The sequence below is a fragment of the Aptenodytes patagonicus genome, chromosome 10 (genome assembly GCF_965638725.1).
Source record: "Aptenodytes patagonicus chromosome 10, bAptPat1.pri.cur, whole genome shotgun sequence".
In the NCBI taxonomy this organism is placed as follows: Eukaryota; Metazoa; Chordata; class Aves; order Sphenisciformes; family Spheniscidae; genus Aptenodytes; species Aptenodytes patagonicus.
The window spans coordinates 4949138-4967613 of NC_134958.1; the positions used below are offsets into that span (position 1 = coordinate 4949138).

The 18476-nt window shown below is 40.7% G+C and overlaps 1 protein-coding gene across 1 annotated transcript in view; it reads left to right on the plus strand.

Annotated features, from left to right (window-relative positions):
• The window catches only part of EFL1 (elongation factor like GTPase 1), a 103236-nt gene extending 87439 nt beyond the window's left edge, over positions 1–15797 (plus strand). The window contains exon 20 of the mRNA XM_076347893.1: positions 15578–15797. Within this exon, the coding sequence (XP_076204008.1) occupies positions 15578–15640 (63 nt within the window). The 3' untranslated portion in view covers positions 15641–15797. The remainder of the gene's footprint in view (positions 1–15577) is intronic.
• The last annotated feature ends 2679 nt before the right edge of the window (positions 15798–18476 follow it).

The window sequence follows — 18476 nt, forward strand, 5'->3', positions numbered from 1 at the left end:
GCTTGAGTAGTCCTTCCGATAGCGTAAGAGGGGAGAGGTGGGTCAAGTCAGGCATTACAACAGATGACAAATAAGCAACAAGATTCCTCTCATGAAAAGCTGTGGGCAGGAAAATTCTTTAATGCTACCTGAGGAATCTTCAGTTGATCTTTCAGACAGCCAGATTAAAAAGGAACCTTAAACTAATGAGTTTGATGTACAGCTAGGCCTGGCATATTGCCATGTCTGAGAAAAATTATGTTTTTGTGGGTGCAAGGAGTCACCTGTTAGTGGAACTACTAGAGACCCACGAGGATGAAAGAACCTCAGCTTTTGCTAAGTGCTTGCTTTTGTTCTTTGTTTCCACAGACTGGGTGAGGGGAATAAAGGTCCCCAGTATAAATGAAAAACTCTACACAGGAGGTAAATACACTGTACTCAGCAATTCTGGGAGTAAAACGGCACTCTTGATTAGAGAGGTGTTCCTCAAATATATCTGTCTGAAACTTTTTTCATTTATAAACCTAGTGCCAGACAAGTACCATTTACAGATGAGACAACCTGAAGAATAGAAGCTTGCAGATCTGCTTAAAACCTTGCACAGTGTGACTTGGCGGCAGAACTCAAACTGGGAATTCAGGTGACTTTTCTCCTGGCCCTGATCATATCAGCCTAAATTCTTTGGGCAAGGTGTCTTGAGGTTTTGCTCCTTCTATTAGGGTTTCTCCTTTCTAACTTTAGTTTGGTTCAGAATGCTGTGTAGCCTTTTCTGTGCTCCTTCCTAGTTTCCTTTGGAAGCAGAAATAGAAGTAGCAGAGCATGTGGAGGAGAGGATGTGAATGAGCTGGATTATTTTGTCAGCACCATTTTTTTTTAATGCTTGGTTTGAATTCTCGCATAGCTTCTGATTCATTTTGATTCTTGTTCATACCAGACTGCCTGTGAAAACTCAAGAGTTGAAACTAGGCAAGGGAGTATAGTTTTCTTTGTTGCATCATGCATAGAAGAAGGACAGTCAAGAAAATAGTGATAAGGTCTTTTTAGTACCTGTTGTGATGTTGACACGTAATCCTTTGGTATTCATAAAATGTTTTGAAATCTTTCGCTGGAGGGTGTTAAATGTTAATAATTTTTTTTACTGCTTACTACTAGATCCTACTTACAGGATGCCTATAATAAATTTCCATCAACTGACATTACTTCTGATACGTAAAATCCATGGAAATTAAACCAGTTTCGAAACATGATTTTTAAAGATCAAATATTTACATAAAATTTCCAGGTAGTAAATGTTCTCTTAATACTGTAATTTGAGGGGGTTTGCACTGTTCTTATTCTCTCATTTTGACTATAGCTAAACTTCTCTATGGGTCTAAAAGCCTTTTAATGAAATTTGTGTATAATACGGGTTATCATTTACAGGAAAAGTGACATGAAAACAAATGTTTTAAGCTAAGAAGTATTTTAAAAAGCATGGATGCACCAAAGCTTTCAAGTTCAGACGAATATTTTCTTCCTGTGTTTCTTCCCCCCCGCCCCGATACAAGTCTTTTTAGAATATGCAGAAAACCAAGTAAATACACATTCTTGTTTGAAACAGCATTTTTATTTTTTATTTTTTGAACTTAAAGCTTACAATAGAATTCTTTGGATTCACTTATGACATCTCAGCTGTGACTGAGGGTTATAAGACATAAACATCCATGTTGGTCGTGTCACCAGGCCCAAGGGTTTTTTTAGGAAAAGCTGATGCCATTTCCACAGCCATAACTCAAGCTTCTTGGGAATTTTCTGCAGAGTGCAATCCAAAGAAGTTGGGGAAAGGCTGGCAGAATGTGGAATAGAATCTCTTATTTTAAACCATGCATAGATATGTCTGTGAAAGGATTAAAAAGTACATACATTTCTTGCTGTGCTGTTCTTCACCAGTTTGCAGTTTTACTCCTCAAATTTGCAGTATCTGTGATTTGCTGCTTCAGTGCAGACCTGAGAAGGAAAATAGAGTGTTAACGTGAGATGTCTGTGTAGGCCTGGCTGATTTTACTCATGCTTAGACAAATAGTTTACATGCAAGATAAAACATTTGCATGTAAATACCATTTTGATTTAGCAGTATTTCTGAATTTTGGTCTCTTACCTACTTGATGTGGCTTAGTCCTATCCTCTATTGTGAGTGTGTGCTTTTTGACTTGTTTTGTGCTAGTTTGGATCTACTGAAAAGTAGATAAGGTAAAAATTAATACTGATTTTTGTAGTTTCTATTAATAAACTGAACTGAAAAGTTTGGGGGGCATTGGTCTTTTACAGCTGTATCATTCCGTGATTATAAAACTCCTGCAAACCATGACTAACAGGAGGAAAAAATAGATACCGTGAAGTAGTGTGGTTTAGGCTGTTTGGCAGAGACTTTTCTGTTTCAACAGATGCTGTTTTCCTACAGGAACTTTATTTATTTATTTATTGTTAAATTATCCTTCCTCCCCTTCTACTCATCCCTCCTCCTTCATTTTCTGTTTTACCAAGGATCCAACTCCATAACCCCCCACTGATTCTTTAGAGGAATATTTTTATTACCAACTTATTTACTTCTTTTTACTAAACTGCTTATCTTCGTAAAGACTTGCTGATTCTGGAATTTGAACAAAAAAAAAAACCCAAGCAAAATTCAGTAGTGTTTTCCTGTTAGCATTTTTGATGGCCGTATAAAAGGCTTGTCCTTCACCCTCACAAAAGTGGCATGGCTCACTGTTCTCCAGCGAGATATCTAGATGCATTTTTTTCCCCCCAGAAAAGCTGCTGGTGTAAAAGGCTAACAATAAATAATAATCTGCACAGGCAGCAAAAATAAAACTTTCGTCAAAAGAATCTATAGCCTTTTTAAACCCTGCATTTCCTACATGCTCAGAAACACGTTTGCTATCCCCTGAGAGGGAGGGGAATTCAGTAATGTTATGCTACTTTTTTGTGAAGTGGCCACAAAGAACAGCTAAAATATGCATCTTCTCAAGTGGAATTACAAATGGGAGGCAGATTGATCATCACCACCAATTCAGTGCTGGCTTTTTCCCATCTGTGGAGAGCTCTTTCCAGAATTTTTCATATGGTTCTTTTACACTGTAATAAATTAAGTCAGGTAATGAATAAATCACTCTTGTTTCATTGCTTTCTGAATGATTTATGCCTGTGTAAACTGCTACCCTGGAATATTCTGTAATTCGTTTTGCTGTAGCAAAGGCCTCAGACTTACAGACAGGTCTTAAGAAACTTTTGGGCTTTAGTGATGACTCCATGACAGTTATGTGTGTCATTGTCCCCTCTGCCATATTCTCCTGAAAACAATAATTCTGGATTACAACTTGCTTAAAAAAGAAGGAAAAGCCCACAATCTTAATGTAAAAAGAAGGCTGTGGAGTAAGCAACGAGGTTTTTAGAGGGGGTTAGTACAAAATGATCTCTGGCCTTCTAACTCGGTGTGCCCTACGAAAGCAATTTTTTGCTGTAGTGATGATTTCATAGCATTTGAAAAAGGGAACATTCAGCTGTCTTCTAATTGTAGGATTCAAGAAAATGGTTTGGAGTGGCCACCATGCAACGCAAGCCTCAGTGCTGTCTTTAGTGGAGCTGTAAGAAGGTTGATCATGATGAAGAGGCAGATTTGATCATGCTTAAAGAGAACTTAAAGTCCATGACAGCTTCAGGAGTCCCACTCCTTTGCCGCATCTGAAGGCAGTAAAACTTTTTGGCTAGACTTACCACTTGAGTACTCTGAGATTTTACTCCTACTTTGAACAAAGGGGAGGATGCAAAGTCAAGGTCAGTCATGTAGGGGTAGGGACTGAGATGACCAAAAAAACCTCAAAAATTTTCATCGCGGGAGTGATACAACCAGTAAGCAGTGGTTTCTGGTTGCCTCTAATATATGTGTTTGACCGTAAGTCCTTTTTTTTAATTTTTCTAATGCTCCTTTAAATGATGATTTTATAACAATCAGCCTAATTCCAAAGGCTGATTTATTTGCTCAGTGATACAGACATATCCAGAGCCAACTGGTGCTGAAATACAGTAGCAGGCATGCTATGGATCATACTTGCAGGTAATTGTTTTCTGTCTTTCATCTCTTGTCATGGTAGCATTTACCTTTAGGAGGTCAAGAGAATGGCTTTTTAGAAGAAAAAACTGGCATTGCTTCACGGAGTGACTGACAGAAGGAGCTGTGTAAGTGGCAGCTGAAGCCGCACTTCCCCTGGAGACTAGGCACAGTATGTTCATGACAAGTGCTGCTATCACTGGTCTGGGGATCGAAAGCTGATCCTATTTATGAATCCACGTCTTCTCCTTGTAATGTTGCTGTCATGCAGTATGAACAGCTTAGGAAGGTTATTTTAAATTAACCTTCCTGTGTTAAAACAATGTCTAGTCTGTTCCTATCACATCCAACATTGTGAGCATCAAGGCCAGTGAGTAATTCGACTGCAGCTGGTGTGAAAGGGAAAGGCTGGAGAAGAGATTTTAAAATGCTGGGGAAAAAAATAACATCATGCTTGTATGGGTGCCTTTATAGTAACTGGTTTAATTGCATAGTGGGATTGCTTTGTTGCTCTAGAAGTGTTCAATAATAGATAGTGTGCAAGTATGCTATATGGCAGATACGCTGCCTTGATAGGCAGAATATAATTACCAGTCAGAGCATGCCTTCTGTATAGCCTTGCCTCTGCAAAGGAAAGCATGAAGAAACAAGCCTCCGTAGCTTGTTTCTCTTGTCTCTCTCGCTGCCCTGTAGATTTCACAGAAAGCCCTTTACTGTGGCAGGCTCATCATTTCAGGGAGCGTGATGGAAGGGAGCTGCACGTTCCCAGCAGCAGAAATTCCCTGGGTACCAGTTTACTGACTGTATAGAAAGCAGCTCTAAATAACATTTTAAAGCCAGGACCCAGCAGTGAATCATGGCTTCTGTTGAATCTTGCTGCTGGGACAGGTGGAGCCTGAAGAACTGTAGATACTGCATGCAAGGATATTTGAAGGGATGTTGTTCTGAGATCCACAGGCTGCATGAGGCTGGGCGGCCCAGGGTCATGAAATTACAGAGCTTACCCTCCTCTCATGTAGGAGAATGCTATAATGGAAACTCCTTAATTATTTCCTTGTTCTTGTGGTTCTCAGTTGAGCACCCCAAAGCTGAATACTGCTAGGCACATGAAGAAGCCTATGCCAACCTGGGCTGGAAGAGTTTGGGCTACAGAAGAGGGAAGTACGGTAACTCTCCTGCTTTCCGATAGCTGTCACTTGTGCTTGAGCTTATCAACGTAATTTTTTCCAAGCCAGAGAAGATGCTAAAACTGCGGTTGACAAAGGAAGATGGTGGCTGACAAGCTGGGCTCTTCTTTTACTCTAGAGCTTGCAGGTAACATATTTCTCTGGCCAGAAAGAATGAAACTATGTATTTCCTCATAGCTAACTAAAAAAATGGCAAACAGCTGCATCTTCTAAACATGTCTGAAAGGTGAAGTAATTTTAAGGTTCTCTTGCTTTTGTTGTTTAAACAGATTTGGTACTGATAATAGCAGTTTGGACTTGAGCAATGTCATATTATGCGTGATTCACTCTTAGACAATCAAAAGAGCCAAGTTCCCCAGTCCATACTGCCGGCTGTGTTAACCCAGAGAGTGTATGTCCTGCGAGCAGGCAGCCAAAAGAAAACAGAGGCCAAGAGAGTTGAAGGTGGATATTAGCTTTAACCTTGGCTGGAAGGAACAAAGGAGCTGTTCAGTGAAGAAAATCACTCAACAGTTGAAAGAATCACTGAGCAGTATGAAAATCATACATGCTTTGTCAGACACTCTTCAGCGCGGCCATGTGGCTGACATGGCATTTGCATTAGTGTGGCAAATTGACTCCCTGGTGTTGCCTCCCTGGAGGATATGCACTTCTCTGTAGCCGATTACATGGAAGTGTGTATGTAATACAGCCTAGCCTTCAGTTTTTATTATACATAGATTGAGATTTAGGACCAGGATCTCATTTTGGGTAATTCATTGTGGTTTATGTGACTTCAGTTGAGTCCTCTTTGATTTCTGCCAGACGAGGATCTGGGTTTTGTGCTACTTTCATTTTGTTCTTGACTTACAAAGTGACAGGTATCTGTGATAATGCTAGCTGAGCCTTTTTTCTTCATAGGTTTATTACTGGAGAGCAGAAGTATGTCTGCAGACTTGTGAGCACTCCTATAAATAGCAAGCTACTGTGCATAAGGAGACTGTTACTGTTGCCAACTCCATGTTTTTATGACAAATCTTGTGATATTTTGTTTTTCCTAAAAACCTCAGGTCTTGTATTTCATCAGAATCTCTGTTTTCATTTAAAAAAAAAAAAGTTTCCAGCTTGATGTTGGCACCAAATTAGAGAAAAACATGAAAATGTTTGCAGCTTCACCATGATGGCAGAAAAAACCAAATGCGTACGAGAACCCCCAAATATAGTATTTTACTTTAAAAGCAACAAACAAAAAATCCCAAACCACCAAGTAAATGAAAGACCCGTGGTTTTGAAGGACAGACTCTTAATGTCTGTGTTGTGGTCTTTTACTGTAACTGTAAAAGTGACTTTTGTAATACTTTTTATAAAGTGGTGGTGGTATTTTTTCATTGCAGATAAGCTTCTTGCAAAATCCTTATTTAAAAAGAAAAAATGTTGAATCCTTTGGAAAATTTGGTCACTTTATAAAACAAAGAGCTGCTAATAGTCCCTGAACAGATGCCTTTTTCCTCTAGATTCAATTCTTGATCTGAGTCTGCATGATCCAAAGCAGAAGGGCTGGAGGCTGACAGTAAATCTGCTAAAATATCGAGCTGTTGTGGGGGAAATGCTAGTCTTGATTCTTCCTTCCTTGCTGGATATATACTGAGTTACCTCTGCTTTTTATCAGGGTAAATGTTTAGAGAATTGTTTGTCCTATTTTAATTTTTAGACCTTGGATTTCATTTTATAAAGATTTTCTCAAAATACAACCCTCCTTTAGCCCCTAGCTTGCCTCAGAGCAAACAAGTGTGTTTGTACTGTGCTTTTACTAGCGAAGTCTCGAGTCATCACTTCTGTGAATCGAAGCACTTAAGCTAAATCTTTGGGGGACTGGGCAAGTGATACCAAATGAGGCTACAAACTGAACTAGAGCTTTCCTTCTCTCACCGATTCCTATGAATTGGCCTTTCTTCTTTGCTCAGTGAGAGAGAGAAAGACTTAATGTTTGTCTTGCACAACATCATTATCCAGCACTTCAACGAAAGGGAGAGAAATGACAAGTTGTTGTTTGATATTTCAGGTGTAAAAATCAATTTTAATTATTTCAGGTCGGCTTTAATCATCCTGAATAAGTAATGAAAGGGCAAAAAGTCACAGCGTAAGCTTCACACTCTGCTTTTGTTGACAATAAATGCTGTTGTAGATGAAGCAGTAATCAGGGCCAGAAGAGAGAAAGATGATTACTGGATAAATGGGCAAACTTCACATTCAAAAGTTGTGCAACCAGAGGTAACATTATAGAAGAGAAAATAAGAATTTGGTAGGTTCAAAGGCCTTTTTGCTACAACAAATACTATTTTTGAAAGGTTGATGGAGTTGTTACAGAGGAGGTTTGCAGAAATAATGACTTCCTGATACTTAGAGATTGAAATTCTGCAACTTTTGTTAATTTCCAAATCAAAGGATGTTTTCCATGACTTTGAGCTACACTGGCTTTATGTTATCCTCTAAAAAGCTTTTTTTAGAATTACAGCAAAGTAAGGGGGGGTTGTTTATTTTGCATGCCTTTTACTCTGTGGATTTAAACAAATCTTTTGAATCATAGGTATATTTTCAGTGTTTCAAGGCAAAGACGGGGACTTCCCCTATTGTGCCATATTTCCTTTTCTGATGCTGCTATATCAAACCTCTTGGTGATGATAGTCATCACTGACTTACAAGGACACTCCCAAAGAGCATGCTGCTTTTCTTTTCAGATACAAAAATAGGGGGGAACATCCCAGGAACTCATCAAGTTATCAAAAAATGTGTTTTCTCTTTTCCTTCAGCCCTGGCAAATGTCTTTTTGAACACTACATAATTTGCTGTGCAATGGTTTTTTTAAAAAGTTAAATGCATGCTTGTGGGAAGTGAAATGAATGATTTGTGGATTGTGTAGCAGAGGAGGAACTGGTGGCAAAATCTGGGGTGTTTTTTTCTATGCTGATTGCTCAGGGATGTATTATAATATCTAATCAGAAGTCATTACCAGTTTATGCAGCATTAATTCATACAGCCTTCCATACATACGCCCTGTTGGGTCCCTCAGGGCAGGATGGTTCTTTAATGGACCGCATTCCTGAGATCAACTGATAGGGCTGCATCATTCACCTTCACCCACACAGATGATCTGCAAAGTGAGCAAACATTTAACTGCCTCATGAAAGAAGTCCAAAACTGAGTTTCCACTCTCAGCACTTCTTGCTGAAGGAACAGCCTTGGGTTTTGTTCGCTTGTTTTTAAAAAAAAAAAAAAGATTATCCTGGCCTTCTAGAAGGGATACCCAGAGGCAACATATTTCATAGAGGGGTCTCTTTCCTCGTGATGGTCAGTCTTCCAGCACACCAGTATTAATCAGTAATGGAAAGACCTGATTTTAGAAACTCCATAGGCTGTGCTGGGATATTGTGATAGCATCAGGTGGGAATAGCTGTGAAGCATGTCTACCACCTGGAGGAGCATTCACTGTAAACTCAGAATGTGCCACAAAATGTTTGTCAGGCAAAAGTATTAGAGTTCTGGTAAGGGGCAAATGGAAGGAGGATGAGGGTTGCTGCTAAGAGAATATGGGGCTTCAGAGGTGAGTCTAATTTTATTGATGTATATAAAAAGAAAGTAATAACTTAATAATTCCTTTTCTTAAGAAGGATGTTTTGAATACTGAGAAAATCCTTCTCCACAGCTGTAAGATGCATTTAAATCACCCAGCGGAAGCAATGATCTGTATTCATGTAAATGCGTTTTGATGTCCTCTTAGAAGTTTAAATGAAACACCCACATCCAGGAAGCTAGTTAGCTCATGCAGGAGCACAATTGCAATTCTTCATTAAACGGACTATGTAGGACTTCTTTTTCACTGTAGAAGCACTGAACTTTGGCAATTTGTATTTATTTGAGATGAAAGAGGCAAGCTAACAATTCAACATTTATCACTAATAAATAAGAGGAGACCTACTGTTACAAATTAATTAATCATTTTTAAAAACAGTCTTGGTCTTTGAATGTGTTGATGAACTGCTCATTCCTGTTGGAGATGATTAGCATCACTCCCTGTTCCGTAGAGACAGCTTTTCTTTTCACCACAACACAGGAACCTCCACCCCCCACACCGGCAGGAAAATGTTGCAGGAGGTAATGAAGATGCAACCAGTAAGATCCCGTAGAAATTACTCAAGCAGTAACAAAAATGTGGATCTTTCCTCAGATTTTGTAAACTTGTATAATTGTGTTGTCTTGGTAGGTAACATTAGTTAGCTAGTGTTGTAGCTCCTTTAAATCAAAGAAGTTAAACTGATTTATTCTGGTTGAGAACCTATGAAAATCAATAGGGGATTTTATTCTTTATGCAGATTTGGATCTCAACCGGCCTGTAGAATTTTAGTGCAGGGAAAAGCTGTATATTAAACCTTACATGAAGGTTTGAAGGCAAACTCTCCTTTTTTAATGAGCCCCATGATTTTGTTCCATGTAGGTATCAGTGCTTCTGTTTGAAATGGAACCAGATCTTCTATTCAAGCTTACATATGTTTATAACATTTTCTTTGTAATGTTTTAGCAAAAATAAATGGGATTGGGACCCTTGCTGAGTAAGCTTTTTCATGAGTGAAGCTCAGAGCAAAGTCTACAGCACTATACTGTATTACGTTGGAAAAAGTGCTGCCTCTGTAGCTTTTATCTAATGCTCAGTATAGGCTTTACATGTAGTTCTGTTTGATTATTGCCCCTTGGAGCAGACAAGTATATGGAATGATCTCACTCTATTGTTAAGATAATTTGTCTTTGGGGATTCTGACCTTCTTCACATTTCAATGACATCATCCTTTTTACAGACCGTAAATCACTGATGTTGACTCCTGGCCTTGCTAATAAAACCTGCAGAAATATAGTATGGAATAACAACGTGCTTATATTAATACTGTTAGATGTGCAACAAACTTCTAGCTGCTCAAAACAGTATTTTAAAGGTAGTAAATTGGGATACACATAGCCTCATTTAATGTTCCTAACATGTCCATTATATGCCAACCCATGTAGTATGCACATCTAGCTGAGCTGTGACTTAGGTGTTTTCTTTTAATTCTGTGATCTAAATAGCTTTATTAATTAGCCTGAAACACAACAGCAAAGAGAAACTCTTTTCCACAATGACCAACTTTTACATTTCTGAAACATTGCAAAAAATCAAAATGTATGGGTTTACGCACAGCAAATGGCCTTCGTTTATAGAAAAGGTCAGTTTTACGTGACCCAACAAAGACAATTTTCTCACTTAACATGTTTTCAGTGGAGCTTCTTGCAAACGGTTCTGTCAAAGTACCTCTGAATGGTGCCTATCCGTTTCTCTAGTGAATACCTTCATGTTGTTATCCAGGGTAATGCAAGGGGCGACGAGCTGTGATTTTTCTGAGTCTGAAGAACTTAATATTCTTGCCACAGCCTATTACTGGGTTGAAGCAAAGAAAACCTCTTTCCTTTGTTGGTCCTTCCATGTGTTGGCTTGTGTGCATTTTACCTTTTGGGCGATACGGGTCTTCTGTGTTATTGGTATTAATTTCTAATGCCTAATTAATGCCTCGTATAATGGCATTAAAACCAACCAAATCAAACCAGTGTTTTCAGGTCGCTTGTGTGTCTGAGAGCAGTTTGTGTACAGTCACTTTCACTCTTCCTCCTGCATATTCAGGCAGTTGCCTGTTATGTTTGTATGGCTTTTCATGTGCAAGAGGGAGAGAAAACTGTTCCTAAGAAGGTATGATTGCAAGGTACACACACTGGACAGTTTGGGAACTAGTTGGAAGACTGTAGAAATTATTTTTGACCATTTTTGATTTCATTTCAGGCTGGCACATGCCCTTTTGGGCTTATTAATGTGATCTGTGTCCTATCCTAAATTAAAGGGAAAATGGACAAAAATTGAAGCTGCTTTGCAGTAGCTGCCAATGTGTACGGCGATGTGCAAATACAGTTTCTGTGAAGCTCCTTATCTCTGGGATTCGTTTGCACAGGAAAAGCATAATTTCACAAGCCCCGCACTTGCGATTGTTAATCACAGTTTTAATAACCACATCTCCACTTTGAGCCATGTATCAGTTCCAGGTCCCCAGTGATACCAGAAATGTTTTAAAAAACTTGGCTGGACAGTAGTGAAATCCAAGTGTGAAAAAGATCAGCTTTGTCCCCTTTTCCTTTCCCTCCTTCTAGCTTGCTGATTTTTCTCTTTGCCCATTTTCCTTTCTTCCTTGTTTTCTTGGGAAGCTCCATAGCTGTAGAATACAAGCCAAAAGACCAGCAAGATTGCGTGTTCTTTGCAAGCAGCCAGTGCGCGCTGTATTGAGCGTTCATTTATTTTGCAGTACTCCCCCCAAGCTAAAACTAACCTGAAATCATCCTTCTACCCTTTTCATTTTAATGTCGTTCTTTCAGTTTCTTGTTCAAAATACTGTTTTCTCCGTAAGAGTCCATGGGAGGTATTTGCCATTTTAAACTTTTTTTAATGTGTTTAAGGAAATGTTGGTAACAGCCTATCTTTTCCCAAGAAGACTGGAAAGAAAAAACAGTGATTTTTTTTTTTTTCCTCATAAGTCCAGACATTTCCATTCAGAATTACATTTCACCTCATAGATGTATTTAAAATGATCTGTGCAGTTTGTGTTTGATTTCTTTGTGTACAGAATTACATGCTGTAGACAGCGACTTCTGGGCCTTTTAGAGCTGCTGATCAGAAGGCAAATGGGAGGGAAATGTTCTGAAAAAAGAACCAGACTGTAGTCTGTGTTGTGCTCTTTATGTATTTTCCAGCTGGTTTTACTTCTAATCTTCAACATTCCTCATGGGACACTGATGCAAATCTGCATTCACTTTTTTTTCCCCCCTCTTTGTGTATAACACACAAGACCTAAAGTAAAGCAATAATTTGCAGTATTAGGAAATATGGCTCGGTGTCCCTGTCCCCAGTGTGAACGTGCACATTTAAATATGAATGAAAGTGGGCCAGAATCCCCTTGAAGCTTCGAGCTGATGCACAGACTGCCTGTTCTTTCCAGTTTAAGTACTGTACTTGGTTTTTTTTTTCCTTCCTTTGCCGAACAACAGCTACCATATGGGCTGAGCTTCAGCCAGTCAACTACTAAATGACAAACACTCTTTTGACTGTAAATTGAATGGAAAAGGATGTCAGTTATCGCTTTCCTCCTGTGGCCACACCACAAGAGCACCTGCAGTAAAAAACTGGCATTCGTGCTCTGAAAGGCACCACATGCTTCTATTGTTAGCCGAACAGTATCTAACCTTGGCTTTGCTTACCCCACTCTATCGCAGCGAGAAGATTGTGAAGATAAGAGCCTCACTTTTGAATATGAGTTCACTTAGAGACACGTCTCAGCACTTATCCACAGTATTTTGTTTCCACTAAAGGAAGTAAAAATCTGTTTAGGAAGATGGCTATCTCTGGTATCCTTCAAAGAGGAGTCTTTGACTTAGGCACGTTTACCATATTTATTTTGAAGTTTGTTATGAAATTATAACTGCTTTCTCGGAAAGCTTCACACTGTGACTGGTTCAGCTCACTTATAGGATTATCTGGTTTCCAGCCTGAATGCCAGAACAAAACGATTCTGTTTCTCGCCTCTGCAAAGGTAGTCCGGAATTTGACCATTCCTCTGTCCCCGAGGCAGGTTGGAACTAGAAGCCGCACGAAAGTGAGCGTGCAAAGAGGATTTGAGCAGGGAGGAATTGGTGATGTCTGGAAGCAGTGAACTGGGCAATCCATTGAGGGAGACAGCTGTAAGGCCAAGAGAGGTGCCTTGTATCCCGATATGTAATGTGGCAGCTGAGCTGGGGAGCAGGCTGTGAGAGCGCCTGCAGCTGCTGCTGTCAAGGGCCCTACCAGCCGGCGTGTTCTAGGAAGGCTGGTGAAACTCTCCCATCATCTGCTATGTCCATTAACTCTTCCTTTCCTAGATAGACTACATACAGGTTGTTATTGAACTACCCAAAATGTTTATTCAGTCTGTGATTTAAAATTATTGGGAAGAATGGGCGGTTTAATAATTAGGGTATTTTCTTTTCTCTTCTGAAGCCTAAAGGTACATGGCTGGCTAAAGCATTAATGTGTTTGAGTTCCCCGGTGGATTGTTAGATGCATTACATATCTGCCTTACGGCTTTTATTCAAAGACTCCTTAAAGTCCGGTGCCTACAAACATAAAGCCCGCTCTTGGATCACTAGAGGGTAGTCATTAGGTCAAGGCTCAGTGCGCTGAAAAAAGTATTACAGTGCTAAGGAATTTATGGGGTGACCAAGTAACTTTCAGAATGATAATTTACGATTACTGCTTATGACTTAAAATTGTACCGATTGGAGGCCTTGAGCATTTCTGCCAATGTTAAAACTCACAATACTTGAAGACAACCAAGTAATTCTAACATTAAGCCAGGTGTGCAATTCTGGTAATTATCTGGCAGCATATCACACGAAAGAGGTCGTGTATTTTTAGATATCACACTCTGTAGTTGCCCTTCTCCCCAGAAGTGAGTGGATGATAGAAGCTACTGCTGTTTGAATAATCTCAAAACAAGATGCTGATGTTCAGAAGTTGTTTTTAGAAAATGCTCTGTATCTTCAGAGGGTTTTAAAATCCCTTCTTCTGAGACGGTAGATGATACCTTATATAATGAACACCGTCAGACAGTTCATCCTTCGTTCCTCTCCCAGCCCTGGGCCTTCTTTTAGCATTCATGCATGTTATGACTACTTTAATTAACATGCCTGGAAAGTATTTCCACATGTTTATTAAGCTCAGTCAGAAAATTAAATGTCTTTTATGGTGGTTTTTTGGATATCCATGTGTGCCCTTGTTTCCTACCATCTGTGCAGTGCTGAAAATTAATAGCCCAGGTTTCCATTACCTCTACCATTTATGAATGTTCAGCCTTCACTCTTCCTTTGTTTCCAATTCTAAACATTTTGTAGATAAAGCAGGCATATGTAGAATATTTGTCACTTTTTAATAAAACCTGTAGGGTTTTTTTATTATTTGTGCCATTTAAAACAGGTTTGGAGAGATGCTGTGGCATTGCTGGCAACTAGAAATCTTGTAGCTGCTTCACAGTTAAGGTTGCACCTTGTCTCTTGTGGTGAGCTTGTTTTTCACATCCTTCCTAGATTCTTAAAAAATAATTTAAATACAGTACATCTTCTAGGAAGGCAAGTCCAAGTTTGGGAGAGGTATACGAATGTCTCTATTTTAAGCAGCACTTCTGTTGCTAGCTTTTCAATGTTTGCTTCCTGACAATTTCCCCACGGGTATCTCCAAAGGGTCTTGACTGATGAAATTCCAACTGTTTTTTCTTTGGTTGCCACGTCTGAGTAGAAACTCCTGGTGAATTGTTGCAAAGTTGTCTTCAGGGTTCACCTACTTGATAATACTGTAGGGAGGAAAGGGAATGAAGTGGCTGCTCACCAGAGCAGGGAAAACTGGGGAAAAGAGGCATGGGATTGTGCAGAGGCAAATGAGGACAGGAGAGCGTGAAAAATTTTCAATGTGGATAAAATGTATGTCTCCATTTCTGCTTCTCTCCATCACCCACAGCCCTGGGCTTGTACCCAGAGAATCTCAGAATGGTTGAGGTTGGGAGGGACCTCTGGAGGTCATCTTGTCCAAGCCCCCTGCTCAAGCAGGGTCACCTAGAGCAGGTTGCCCAGGACCATGCGCAGTCGGGTTTTGAATACCTTCAAGGGTATCTCCAGGAGAGCTCCTTGCATTTGCACATATGCCCTTGCTAGACATGCCAAAATCTTTCAGAAGGGAGATTTCTCCAGAGAGGCCTTCTAAGACCTGTTGGACCGCAGAAGGTCTTAGATGCCAATCTTACTGGGGGGGGGGGGAGGCACAGAATTCCTACATAAACAGAGAAAACATGCATGTAGGGAGGAAAGCATGTGTAAACGTGAACATCTGTTAGGTCTTATTGTGCCTACAAAGAAGTTTCTCCTGTTACAAGAATTCTCAAACCTTAGACAGTCTCTGAAACATTCAGGTGGATTCAGAAGTTCGTATTTCTAATGGAGTCAGAGGTTGGAAGTGTGATATTTGTTTCTTAAATACACACTATAAACAATATTAGGAGAGACAAATCCTATTCCTACCCGGTGTCTTTTGATAAGCTCAGTGTGAGCTCGCATTAAGATATGCTCATTTTTAATTTACTTTTGCTCAGAAGTGTTTTGGAGTTACTAAAATTTATTTATTATGCGTCATGTGTGGCCATCACTTACCTTGAGTCAAGCAGCTGCTTTTATATCCTGTTTTTCTGTCTCTTGCTAGCTCTGTGCCTGGTGTGGGACATCTTGCTGCAGTCATTCTGCTTTGGACGTGCCAGTTATGTAAACAGAGGGCGGGTATAGGTGTTGCTTCCTTTGGACTGTGTGAAAGTGGTGCTGGCAGCATAGAAAGAGTTGGGCTGAAGTAGTTTTCTTCCATTAGAAGAATAAAAATCTGAAAATAATAAAGGTCTGAATTGCATCTAGAGGTAAGGTGACTGTTTCTTTCAAAATCTAAAATGTGAATCCTTGCTTCTTCCCTCCCCTGAATTCCAGAAAATATGATTTGTCTTTGATTATGGATGGGTTGAGTTTTTTTAAAGCAAATGTTTTTAAATGGGTGGTTTCTTTGGTATGCTGAAAGAAAATAAATACATTCAAAAGGGCTGAGAATTTAACCCCAGGGAAGTGCTAAAGAAAAGCTAGACAAGTTCTTGTACTGACTCCACGAGCCCTTTGAGTGACAGGTTCAGCACCGTTTCCCCATTCGCTTAACGACACTTAGAGTCATCACAAAGTTCTTTAAGCTTTTGTCAGGGCTGGTCTGAGGAGGAGGGTTGCACAAACAGAGTAGAGCCGTGAGGGGAGCTGAAAGTCAGAACGCTACTGATGCAGGCTCTGCTGCCACGGGAGGAGGGGAAAACCCAAACCTCTAGCAAGTTACACCCACGCTGACAGTTCCCACAAGGCTTTGCTTTTACTTCTGCTTGCTCTCAGGGAGGCTTTTCCTGCCTTTCAGTCATCGGCCCCTGAACACTTTCCTCTCTGGCCTCTCCAAAACACCCCCAGCCACCCCAGGGAGTTACAGCAAGTAAGTGAGTAGCCCGCAAGGGCCCCTCGCCTAGCAAACCCTCCAGCACCTTCTGGCATTTTAACCAGATGTTACCTACGTCACCCAACTCGCAATGATAAATGTTTCTCCAATTTGTGGTTTTTTTAAGGTGTAAAGTACAGAACTGGAAGAAACACTAAACGGTTAATGAAATCATTTGTATGTAGTGTCTGCTTGGTACTGCGCAACCCAGGAGCTGTCCCTGACTTAATGCTTTAGATAAGCTCATGCAGCTTCTGTTACAAAACAGAAAGAAAGAAAGAGGTGGTTTGAAGAAGATGGTGGCATGGGAGGCTGTAACCCTCCATGTTTCCTAATGGGATGTCAGTAGCCTACCAGTAACACCATCGTTTCCTCAAGTCTCTTCCCTTTGAGTTTACAACATTTCTCCTGACAGCTGAGAAGGAACAAGTTTCCAAGGGCCTAAAGTTTTGGGGTTTTTTTCAGCAGCACCCAGAAGTCTGGCACCTTACCCTGACCTTGTAAGTCTGCAAAACTGGCCTGGAAATTAAATGGAAACAGACTCTCTCTTGAGAGTCCAGCTCCCTCCTACTCCTGGTTGAGCCAGAAACACTGTGAGAACAGACAGATTTCCTAGCAGTATCCTGGCACTTTCTCATCCGTTCCTGGCCAAAACCAGAAAGTGTTAAAAAAAAAAAAAAAAAAAAAAAAAATTTCTATAGGAAGTGGGAGGAGAGGAGAGCAGTGGATATTTTTAAAACATAAATCTTATCTGAGTTTTGAGAAGAGAGTTTTGGGTCAGTTACTTTGACTGGTTCGTTTACCCCTCTCCTAATCCCTGTGTTTACTGCAGAGCTTTGTGGTTTCCTTCCTCCGGTCCCCTTGGTTATCTGGGTTGGCAGGGAGCCTGGGTTCTGCTTCCCTTCCCCCTTGCGCACCTTTGTGTCCCCAGCCACTGGGTCCTGCAAAGGCAAGTCTTAATTCTTCACACACTTTTTTTTTTGAGATTTGCAGCTACTCAGGGGTGCCCTTTGCAGGCTGTTGTGCTCAACCCTCGCTGCTTTGCCTTCAGCTTGGCCTGTGGTTTTTGGTTTCCTTCTTTCTTTTTTTTCTTTTTTTTTTTTCTGGCTTCCCTGAAGTGGTCAAAGAGCTGATGACAGCCCATGGAAAACTCAGCAAAACATTCCACGCAGAGCACTTGCTTGCCTTCACCATCCTTTCCTGTGCCAGGTTCATTTTTGTTAGGGGTAGCTGAGAGAACGGGACCTTTGGGCTTTGGCTGATCTGCTCCTGCTGCTTTCAGACACAACATGCAGGTCTGGACCTACCTGCTCTTATCGCAGCAGAACCAGCTGGAGCACCATCTCCCCTGCAGCCTAAAAGCCCAGCCTTTTAGCCCTATGACTACTTGGCCATTGGTTCCTCATCAGGAACTTGCTCTTCAGTCAGCTGTACAAACCAACTGCTTGCAGCTTTCCCTGGTTCTCTTTCTCCCCCCAAGTTGTCCAGACAGCTAATCCTTCTCTCCAAGTTCAGCTCCTTCATTTTTCTGGTTCCCACTAGCTACTTGCTCCCTTTCTCCCTTGTTTTGAGAGGTCTGGCAGCAAAGCCTCAGATGTTTCAATACTCGGATGTTGCAGGATTTTTATTTGCCTGGTAGATAAGTAATGATTTTGTAAGGAGTTAAGGAGGCATCTTCTAACGTGATCGCGGCTTGGTGCTTTCCCAGCTCCTCAACTTGATCAGTCCTGCACCAACTCCCAGGTAGTGTTAAGCACTTCATTGTAGGCCACAAGGAAAGACATTTAGCGGCTCAGAGAAAGGTGATACGACGAGCTGAGCCCACCCCGTCTTAGGCTGCCTTATGTGACAAGCCTGGAGAGGAGGCTTCTTTCCTAGTTGAGGAATTTCAGAAACTCGCTGGTCCGTCTTTAATTAGGAAGGAGTGTTTGCTAAGATTTCTTTAGCTGCAACTGTCACAAGCAGATCAGTATGGCCACAGGCAGAGACAGCATGTGAACACCATAGCCCACCCCTTTTCAAACACTAGCAAGCATCCTTTGAGGCAATTTTCAAGAGCTTGCTCAGCATCTGCGTAGACCTCCTCCCA